Below are 10,975 nucleotides of genomic sequence, written 5' to 3' on the forward strand. Positions count from 1 at the left end.
TTGGCGCTGCTCGCGTTATTAGAATAACTTTCAACACGTTTTGTTGTTATATGCGTAGCTTTCAAGAACACTCAGATGTAAACAAAAACAGATGATGTAATATTTGGGAAACAGCTGTTTGATAAGCTAAAAGTTTCTCACATATGAATATTGAGCTATAAACGTTCAAATACCAATTTTATGCTGGGTATAATGTAAAAAAGTCAAACTAATCAGATTAATTTGATATAACAAATAAATGTAAACAAGAGAATATTAAGTAACATACATATTTAATGCAGGGTTAACCTTATGAACTTTATATATAGTTAAGAACTCTTGTGTTCAGTATTTTTGTTTTTTATAAGAGTAAACAGGTATTTTTTTGCATGACTTGAACTTTTGCCGAAAGACGGTTTTATATAGTTTGTTTATCTACGAAATATCTTGCCTAAGACACTTTGCAAACAATCTCGCTTGGGTATAACACAAAATTGCGCTGATTAATATAAATACTGTTAAGATAAGATATTGCATTTGATAAGCAATCAAATCTGGATGGGCGACTCTACGGGTTCTCGTTCCACTTCTCTGTTCCGCGCCTCCGCCGGCTGCTTCTTGTCTGGACGCTGTTCGTCCCGGCGGCGACGACGGCGACGCTTCTTCTGTGGCGGATTCGGCGGCGGACTCTGGAATGTGTCCACATCGAAGACGGGATAGCGTGGCGTAAAGCGAGACGCCTCACTGACCGTGTTGGCATCCGTGTCCGCAATGTCGGCGGTCATGAACATCGCCTGCTCATAGGTGGGCGGAGCTGAAAACAGGTTGGCAGAGAGGATGCCGATTAGAATAGGTGTGGCTAGGCGCGCTTTTGGATGACTTACGCAGCTCAGGGACCAGGTCCTCCTCGACCTCGAACTCGTCGTCACCATCCTCGGGCAGCTCGTAGTCCTCCAGCTCTTCGGTTAGCTCGTAGCTGGGATTGTTTATGCCCGAGGCCAATTCCATGGCCCTAGCCGAGGTACAGGGCAAATCCCGTGGCACGGCCGCGATGCCAAACGGTGCGGCTGGGCCAACGGTAGCCAGCGGCACATTGCCAATGGTAATGGGTATGACGACCTTGGGATTGGCCATCAGCCAGTTCATCACGGCCACAATGCGCACCTCGTACGACACACGCACCACCTTGCTGAGGTGCTCGCATGTCGGCGCCGTCGCCGGTATGCGCAGCGATTCCGTATAGGATTTCTGGCAATTGTGCAGCACTGGTCCACCCTCGCGCTTCGCCAGCAGTATCTTCTCGGAGACGGTGCGCAGGGCGGGCGTGTCGGCTGTGTAGGTGGCGCGCAAATATATCATAATCATCAGCTTCTTGCAATCGCTGCTGGAATTATTACGCACATCCGCATGGATGAGCATAAACTGGCCGGGCACATAGCCCTGCTGCTGCAGCGTCACCTTCATATGGACCGGTTTGGTGTGCATGAAGCAAAAGTATTCCATGCCCTCGCTGCTGGCCGGTTCGCGCAGCAATTTGTTCTCCTGGTTCAGATCGAGCAGCTTGAGCACTGTGAAGCCCACATTGGTAGTGCGATTCGAGGCACCCGGCCGTATGAACGTCACCTTGGCCAGGTAGCGTATATGCCCATAGATGCCCTCAAAGGAGGATGGGCAATGACTTGGTATGGGACAGGCGAACGTGTATGTATAGCTGCCCGCATCAATATTGAACGTCTGGCCCTGCTCCGAGCCCATCAGATATGTCGTCGAGGCAATGTAATCCTCCCGGCCCATAAAGAATCGCTTGCGACCCGGTCGAAATTGATTTGTGGGCAACGCTCGGCCATGTTTTCGACGCCATTGAGCACAGGCATAGCCGCTGATTTGTAGTTTTATACCTGACGGGAATCAATAAAAAAATATATTGTTAATATCATTTAAAATTAAGAATTTTAATTATACAAAATTTTACAAAATTTATTTATTTGTCTTTGTTCAGTAATAGTTTTGGAATCAATGAAAAAAGAAAAAAATTTTTCTTAATTAACAAATTAATTAATTTTTAAGTATTAATTTTAATTATAATTAATTTAATATAAATTGTTTTATTTCTCAAAAGAATCTTAGGTCCGCGTAAAAATGATGACTAATAAATGTTGGCATTTCCTTAGCCATTGACCAGTTATCACCAGGTGGAATCCCCCCCCCACAATCTGTTGTCCAATAATACAATAATTTTTGTGCGTTTTGTTGTGCATCAATTATCGTGCATTTTGCGTGTGTCTCTGGCAATTTTTTGGGCTATCACCAAATCACGTATATAATGGTAATAGCAGAGAACACGGCAAAATGAAATAAATACAAAACACCGATAAGATAATGGCCCAGATAAGTGGGCGAGGCTGGCTGTGGACAGCGCACACTAACTACAACTAACTGGCATTAAATAGTTGGTATATCGGATAAAATCAAAATAGCTGTAAAGCTAGGCACTTATTGGCGAGCCCGATATACTAGTTCGACATACCTCGCAGTTTTTTCGTCTTATTGAAATTGACTATCACCTTGCCGGTGACGACCTGGCCCGTAAAATATGTGCCATGCTCGTTTTGATCGAATGTTATTTGGCAATTATTGGACATACTTGTGGCGTCCGCCCCGGGGCCAATATTTCCGATTTGTGCCGTACTATCGAACTCTGGAACTCTCCGAACCCGCTCGCTGCCAAACGGTAACTGATCTAGCTTTTTGGCTACTAACCTGCTATTTGGAGCGCGCAACAGGTGCCCAGCGCTATCTTATCTGGAGTATATGACAAACTCTCTGTAATCCCAGACGTGGCTGCGCTAAAGACTCAGCCGGGCGTTTTGTCAGCGAGAGTTAATGCATGACTCAAAACCCTAAAGCTTTCTTTTAACAGATTTGTGTTAACTTAAAAATATATATATTACTAACGGGTATAACCCGGCCTTGCCCGTGGCACGTATGTTATAAAATCAATGTTCTCAAAAAAATTTGAAATGATTTTGAAACTGATCGGACGGTAAACAAATAACTTTCATACAAACGTTTTCCGCCAATTTACCACTGTTGCGAGTGGAATTTCCCAAAGCTTTCTGTTATAAAATAATCCAACATATTACTCTTTATTTAACATAGCATTAACATAACTAAATTTATTCTTCAACTTGTCACATGTAACATAAAATGTTGTAGTATTATGTTTTTTTTTTTTATAAATAAATAGATAATTCGAATATTTTCGTATTGATTAGATAAAACTTGTGAATTCCGTTTGGGCGACAGAAAAAAAAACTATGTTCTTTTAAATTCAGTGTGATTTTTGCCAGCTAAGCGAAACGCGGCCAATCTGCGAAACACATATACATTAATATTGTTTATAAAAAATTAAAAAAAAAAAAAAGAAGAAAATATGGTTGTTAGCTGTGAAATTGACTTTAAGGATAATCCATTTGCAGTTTATTATGCGGGTCAACTGATTTCTGGCAGTGTAGTCCTAAAAGCGGATAAAGAAAAGCTAGTTAAAGGTAAGGCATAAAATGTTAATAAATAATTGCATGAGTTGATGTTATTATAAATTTTAGAAATAATAATTATATGGCGAATATATAAGTAGCCTTCTTTTTGGGCCTGTTAGCTTATATATGATTCATATTTACTTTTGGTTATCTATTAATATTTTTACAATCTATTTGTGGCTTGTTGAATACTCAAATTTCAGATAACATACGATTTTCATTGCATCTAGAATGATAGACAAAATAATGCAATAATATATTACCTTCTTCTTCTTATCTTATTGTAATGAAAATGCATGTGCCTTTGTTGACTTCCTTATGATAACCAGCAATATATTTCTTCAATCATAATCATATGTCAATATATGCTCTTTAATCTGTCATCAAATATATGGTATTTTATAATTATAATCTGTGCGAAATATTTACTCTTGCTGCCAGCTATAGTATTAAAGATAAAAGGCTTTGCTAGCACCTGTTGGTCAGAAGATGAAACCGATTTGGATGACAAGACCACAGAAGAGATTTACAGTGGACACGAGGACTATATTCGATCCAAGGTGGAGCTATTGGCTGCTGGAGGCAATAGTAAGAACTGAAATGTCTAGATCTTGATTATTTCCCCATCACTTGCTATATATCGTAGACGTCGCCCTTGAGCCTGGCAGCCATGTCTATAATTTTGCCTGTCAAATACCCGCTGTGTGCCCCTCCTCCTTTGAAGGCACCCATGGACGTGTGCGGTACATGGTAAATGTCAGACTGATCAGACCCTGGAAATTTGATCAGACCTTCGCACGACCCTTTACCGTGCTCAAAGTAATGGATCTCAACAGGGAGGGACTTTTTCTGAGCGTGAGTGAAAAAGTGTCTATTTTATTCACAACTTATTCAAATGTGGTTGGTTTTTAGACGCCCTCCCATTCGGAGGATCAGAAGACCTATAACTGCTGGCCCTGCCGCTCCGAGCCTATACGGCTTCAATTGTCGCTGCCCCAGCGAGGCTTCGTGCCCGGCCAGAAGATACCGGTGGGCGTGCTGGTTACCAATGACAGTCACATACGCGTGGAGCAGATCGAGGCCAGCCTGGTGATGATGGTGCTCTACTACAGTCAGCACAGTGTGAAGACGATCAGCGAGCGATTTGTGGTCAGCAAGCAACAGGGCGAGGGCGTAACGAGAAACTGCAAGAAGCAGTTCACCTTTGATCTGCTCGTGCCGGCAACGCCGCCCACCTGCTTTGACTTGTGCCGCATCATACAGATCGCCTACCAGGTGGCGGTGGAGACCAAGGTCAAGGGCTGGCACATCAACGAGCGTGTCCATATGCCCGTCACGATAGGCAATGTGCCCTTAACCAGGCAGCTGACACAACAGCCACGCCCCATTCCCATTGAAGTCGAGGTTGTGGCACAGCAGCTGGACGAGAAGGCTCTGGTGCTGGTGGATGATGTGTCAGCTGCGGCGCCTGCAGCCGCCCTCAATCCTTGGGCTGCAGACGCTACGATAGGTGGGTCGGCCATAGCCTGGATATACGTACAACTTGTCTGAAGCCCTTGTCTTTCAACAGCTCCACCCAGCTATGCAGAGGCCATGCACATACGCGAGGGTCTAATCAAATCCACCAAGCCCAAGCCCAAGCCCAAGCCCAAAGAGTTCAGCCCGTCCACCACGCAGACCAAGGAGAACTGCGCCTTCACACCGCTCTATGCTGTCTTTCATATAAACAACCTGGCGGAGAGTTGGCAGGGCGATAGAGCCGAAGATATTGATCGTAGCACTTGGTTCTGAGAACGCGAGAGAATTGTTTAAGATATCTAACTGAATTGTAAATAAAAATTGTTTAAGCGAAATGTTTGGCAAAAATGTCGGCTTGGTTTTAGATATTAGTTTTAAGAAAATTTTCAATTTTATTTATTTATCGTTTTGTTTGGGCTTAAAAAGACCAAGCTAAACTGACCTCGAATAATGTTCTAGCCGAGCGCCAAGTTTCCAGTTTCAATGTTTATTGATTTACATTTTCTGCATATTAGCAGAAAACGTTGAGCTTAGAAAACAAAACAAAAGTGTAATCAAATCATTTTTTTATTTAATTCATTACGATTAAATAAAGCAGAAATGTCACTACTCAATCAATCAATCAGTCAATCAAAACAATCAATCAAACTTCTATCCAAAATTGAGAGATTTATCTCTTTCTACGAACATATTTATTTTATATATTTATATATTTATTGAGCTTAGAAAACAAAACAAAAGTGTAATCAAATCATTTTTTTATTTAATTCATTACGATTAAATAAAGCAGAAATATCACTACTCAATCAATCAATCAGTCAATCAAAACAATCAATCAAACTTCTATCCAAAATTGAGAGATTTATCTCTTTCTAAGAACATATTTATTTTTACTTTCGGAACAATTGACAAAATGCATCTAGAATCTGAAAATGTTGAATTTTTTTCGTCTCTTTCATTTGTATCAGTTTTCGCTCAGTGTAGCTCAAACAGATAAATCGCAAATTTAACACTTCAGGCAAATCATAATTCTTTCCTTTCAGTATTTGTCGCTCATCAAACAACAACTTTCATCTTTTCTTAAACAATATTAAATAAATAAAGTATATAATTTAATTTAATCGGCATTCCCCTGTAGCTCCAATTATATATTTGCATTGCCAAACATAATGCACAAACATCTGCATATACCCCGAATTTATTATGCCACAAACAATATAAATATATAAAAAATATATGTCGATATAAGTTTCCTTTCAGTATTTGTCGCTCATCAAAATCAATTTTAATCTTTTGTTAAAAAAATTTAAATATTAAACAAGTAAGAGGTTCAAGTCGGGAGCTCTCGACTAAAGGATACCCTGAACCCTCTTCTTCCGACAGGCGATAGGTATAAAATGAAAAATACTTGATATATATATACTATTCTAGAAGCTACATGTCAAATTTGGTAACTCTAGCTCATATTTTTCGCCGAAATTGCTCAAAAAACACGATTTCGATATCGATTTTTATCGATTACTTGGAAACGGGGCAAGTTATCGAAAATCGGAAACAAACTCGATCAATTTCATTTACATACGGACAGACGCACGGACGGACGGACAGACGGATAGACAGATGGACATGGCTAGATCGACTCGGCTATTGATGCTGATCAAGAATATATATACTTTATGGGGTCGTAGATGCTTCCTTCTGCCTGTTACATACCCTTTTTACCAATTTTCAATGGGTTCAGGGTATACAAATATAAATTGAAAAATAAAATGAAATTATATATGTTTGCAATCCCAAACATACTAATGCCCAAACATCTGCATATACCCCGAATTTATGATATCAGTTGGTGCTGTGTGCATTGCACTTGGACAAACTGTTTGGTTTATAATTGACACGGCGATAAGATAAAAATGGCCCGCCAAAGAGTCAAAGCAAAAAGAAAAAGAAAAAAAACAACAAAAAGGAAATACAAAAGTTTGTTTCACTCTCAGTTCGTTTCAAACGGCCGAATGGGAATGTTTGGACGTGTCGCGGAACTTGCCAAACTTGTTGCCCCGTTATGTGAGAAGTAAATAGCGAACCGCTTGGTTTTTAATTACAATCAAATCAGTCGTGTTTTGGATTCCGATAGCGACAAGTGCGAATTGCGGCGAATCGGCGGCGCGCAACAATAAATACTTACAGCCATAATTATTGGCCAGATAAGTGCAAATATACACACATATATATTGGCGTGCTGTAATAACACATAATGGGTGTTACCTGCATAATTGATTTCGATAACAATCCCCATGGCACCTTCTTTGCGGGTCAAGTGGTGACGGGGAAAGTCACTTTGAAATTGGATAAGCAAAAGCTGGTCAAAGGTAAGAGCCCGGCATTTAATATACATACTAAGTATTTGGTGCGATTTTTAAAATTAACATTAAAAATAAAAACTCTTTAAACATCAAATGTTCTTCCCCATGACTCATTCTTATCTTATCCGGCAGCCAGGTGAAGAGCTGTGCAAAGTTAATGTGCGAATTGTAAATTGTGTAGGACAGCCCCGCGGCAATAGAAAATGATTCATTCGCCTTTTTCTCCAAGGCACGCGCTAAATTTGGTAGCTGATGATATTAAACAGTTTGTTGACAAGCTATTTATAATCATTTTCTTACAAGTTATCATTTTTATCAGTATTATCATAAATAGTTCCTAAGCTCTTAAGCTTTTTAAATAAATGAATTCTGGAATCGGGGTTTTCGCACAAGTGCAGCTCATTTAAATCGATATATAAATAATTGCATGCAGTTCATAAATTATATTTCATTTTATATTTAACATCTGTAAAGTGCAATATTTAGACGCAAAATGTTACAGCCGCTGTTGCAATTTGTATTATAAATTTGTACAAGCATGCAGTCCAAATATTAGATGATTTAATGGACGTTCTGTCTAAATTTCTTACTGACAGCTCATCAAAATTTATTGAAAAAAATAGAAGAAAGAAAAAACAATAAAAACTTTACAGCTGAGTAAAAGAAGAACTTTTGTAAACTGAACATTTTGTATGATTTGTTTTTCTTTAAAAATTTGTGTATATTGTTAATATATGTACATATTATATTCAATGTGTACATAGGGAATTCATGTACTGAAATTATTGTTCAGCGTGTTTATTTTCAACTAGGTAATGCCCACGGTTTCATGTGTGTGGCGCTCTGACGTCACAGCCAACAGATTGCAAGTAAAATATACATATACGATTTGGCGAAAACACAAAGGAGCTTTTTTTGTGACGTCGCTCAGAATTCGTATATGTATATATGTATATGTATATGTAGCGCGGGTGCAGTTAACTGAACTGACCACAGGCAGGTGCCAGACGAATTTCACCACGCGCAGATTCATCCATCATTTTTGCCAGGCTGCTGTGGTGAAAAGGAGAGTGCGACGTTTTGTCTCGTTTGCGCTTTGCAGCATTTACATTGAGCAAAAAAGCTTTGTACATGCGATCGACAGGAAGTTGTTCGCTTATTTCTTCTTCTTCATATGCGCCTTCTCTTTCCCGCAGCATTATTAGCTGTTTTATTTATTGTGCAGATTAAGGAAGTTCATATAATATGCAAATTTAGATTTATTTTGTATTCGTCTAGGCAAAAGTTGGCTTTAAGAACTCCTTTCTACTCACCCATTCCTTTCGCACAGTGTGCTGTAAAAGGCGAAAGTAAGTGTTGAAAAATGTAAAAAGTCTTCAATTTGATTCGTTAAGCATCCATCATATTATTAATATACATAGCGGAAATATGTTTTGTTTTTGTACATCGACTTATGCATGCATATTTTTTTCATTTAAATACCTGATTCCCTTTTATACTATTTCAATATAGCTGTAACATTTAACATAAGTGGATTTGCCGAAACCCATTGGACGGAATCGCGTGGCACTGGCAAGAATAAGTCCTCGGATACATATAGCGCCCGCGAAGACTATATAGCCTCCCAAACCTATCTGGCTGGCTCGAGCCAAAGCAGTAAGTAAATCCACTAATGTGAAAAGCTCTCCATTCCAATATTCAAATAACTGTTGCAGCACAAGTTTCGCTTGAGCCTGGCGTACATACGTATAATTTTGCCTGTCAAATACCTGCGAGCTGCCCCTCCTCCATCGAGGGATACTACGGCAGAGTGCGCTATATGACAAAGGTGGCGCTGGTCCGACCCTGGAAATTTGATAATTTCTACACGCGCTGCTTTACGGTGCTCAAAATCATGGACCTCAACTATGACAGTCCGCTACTGAGGGTGAGTGTGGCATTGCAGGTGTTTTAACAGTGTCCATATAAGATATTCAATATTATAGATGCCGGCACAAGTGGAAACGCAGAAGACCTATTGCTGCTGGCCGTGCAAGTCGGCGCCGCTGCAGCTGCAATTGTCGCTGCCGCAAACGGGTTTCGTGTGCGGCCAGACCATACAGGTGGGCATGCTGGTCACCAACGATAGCCATATACCTGTGGAGCTGCTGCAGGTGAACCTGGCCATGATGGTCACCTACTACGCCCAGCATTTGGGCACCGCGCATTCGCGAAACGAGCGCCTACTCGTGACCAAGATGATGGGTGATCCCGTGCCGCATCACTGCAAGAAACAGTTCACCTATTGGCTGCGTGTGCCCGCCACGGCGCCCACCTGCTTCAATCTGTGCAAGATCATACAGATTGCCTACCAGCTGGAGGTGGAGGCCAGGGTCAAGGGCTGTCATCGCAACGAGCTAATCACCATACCCATCACCCTAGGCAGCGTGCCCCTCTCGGAGCACGCCCACATCCAACCACGTGGCTTTGAGGGCCAACCACCACAGGCCCTGGATGCCAAGGCCCTGGGTGATAGCACTGCTCCACCTGCTGATGCCATTGCGCCCTGGTCCGTGGATGGCAGCATTCGTATGTTTCTGATTGATTTCAACTATATTTACGGTTATAATCATATGCCAATCCTTAGCACCACCCAATTACGAGGAGGCACTGCATATGCGCGCCGAGCTCGACAAGGTTAATAATATGCGAGCCACTGCACCACCGAACACATTGAGTCTGGATGAGCATGGCTTCGCGCCACTTTACCCCATATTTGATATACCAAGTCCCACGGCGCCCATGGCTAGTACGGATCCAAATGGATTTCCCAATGCTGATATGAACGCCAGCAAGGGCGGCACTTGGCTGTGAATGGAGCAAAGGATATACACCATATACAGGCTATAAACTATAATCTAAGCGTAATCTAGTCTTTAGTCAGGAACAAAATGTGCATGAAATATAATGAAAAGATATAGAAATTGAAAGATATAGGAATTAACTTAAACCTAAAGTATGGTATGTGAGCAGAAAATGGACTTAAAACGGAATAGGTTGGAGATTGATATTTGGTATGGAAAAAAGGGAGCAAAGAGAAAAAATTGGCGTGAAGCTTATTGAGAAGCCAAAGCTAATAATATATATATAACTTAGGATAAGTTATTGGTGCTTAAAGTATTTCTCTACAGTCAATATGAGGACTGGATAATATTTGTATTTAAAACTTTAAAACCTTTAAAGGACGAATGTTATATTTAGTATACAATCTGAATAAGAAACCTCAAATTGAAGTATTTTATTACAATTCTATATATATATTTTTGCTCAGCCGAATAAAATATTACTCAAAATACAAGAATACAAGTATTGTAATATTCCAAAAAAAATGCTCTTTAGATTAAAAAATTGTATGATTATAAACAAATGCTCTTTAGACTGTCTGCAACTTCCGCTAAAGATATAAATATGGAAAAGATAATTATGCTAACGCGCAGCAAGCCTTGAGTATTGTTTTAGCTCTTCTGTATACATTCGTTAAGATGGAGAAAATGATTTATTAAATACCATTAACTACAGCATAAAGTGGGGAATTTG

At 40.3% G+C, this 10,975-nt stretch overlaps 3 protein-coding genes across 3 annotated transcripts; 2 read left to right on the forward strand and 1 right to left on the reverse strand.

Annotated features, from left to right (window-relative positions):
• Positions 1 to 255: 255 nt before the first annotated feature.
• On the reverse strand, positions 256 to 2,710 carry LOC135436941 (arrestin domain-containing protein 17). Its single transcript, XM_064694720.1, has 3 exons — positions 2,507 to 2,710; positions 864 to 1,877; positions 256 to 793 (listed from the first exon to the last, which is right to left on the reverse strand). The coding sequence occupies exons 1-3, from the start codon at positions 2,619 to 2,621 to the stop codon at positions 528 to 530; spliced, it is 1,395 nt and encodes a 464-aa protein (XP_064550790.1). The 5' UTR covers positions 2,622 to 2,710; the 3' UTR covers positions 256 to 527.
• A 702-nt stretch (positions 2,711 to 3,412) lies between these two features.
• On the forward strand, positions 3,413 to 5,313 carry LOC135433180 (arrestin domain-containing protein 3-like). Its single transcript, XM_064689171.1, has 5 exons — positions 3,413 to 3,527; positions 3,960 to 4,106; positions 4,165 to 4,373; positions 4,431 to 5,028; positions 5,089 to 5,313. Exons 1-5 carry the CDS (start codon positions 3,413 to 3,415, stop codon positions 5,307 to 5,309), a joined length of 1,290 nt encoding a protein of 429 aa, XP_064545241.1. The 3' UTR covers positions 5,310 to 5,313.
• Positions 5,314 to 7,058: 1,745 nt separating this feature from the next.
• On the forward strand, positions 7,059 to 10,368 carry LOC135434099 (arrestin domain-containing protein 2-like). Its single transcript, XM_064690509.1, has 5 exons — positions 7,059 to 7,405; positions 8,912 to 9,055; positions 9,115 to 9,326; positions 9,385 to 9,967; positions 10,026 to 10,368. Exons 1-5 carry the CDS (start codon positions 7,291 to 7,293, stop codon positions 10,250 to 10,252), a joined length of 1,281 nt encoding a protein of 426 aa, XP_064546579.1. The 5' UTR covers positions 7,059 to 7,290; the 3' UTR covers positions 10,253 to 10,368.
• Positions 10,369 to 10,975: the final 607 nt, after the last annotated feature.

This window comes from Drosophila montana, unplaced genomic scaffold (assembly GCF_035044405.1).
Source record: "Drosophila montana isolate Dmon_TW-CO22-7 unplaced genomic scaffold, ASM3504440v1 contig_1505_1, whole genome shotgun sequence".
In the NCBI taxonomy this organism is placed as follows: domain Eukaryota; kingdom Metazoa; phylum Arthropoda; class Insecta; order Diptera; family Drosophilidae; genus Drosophila; species Drosophila montana.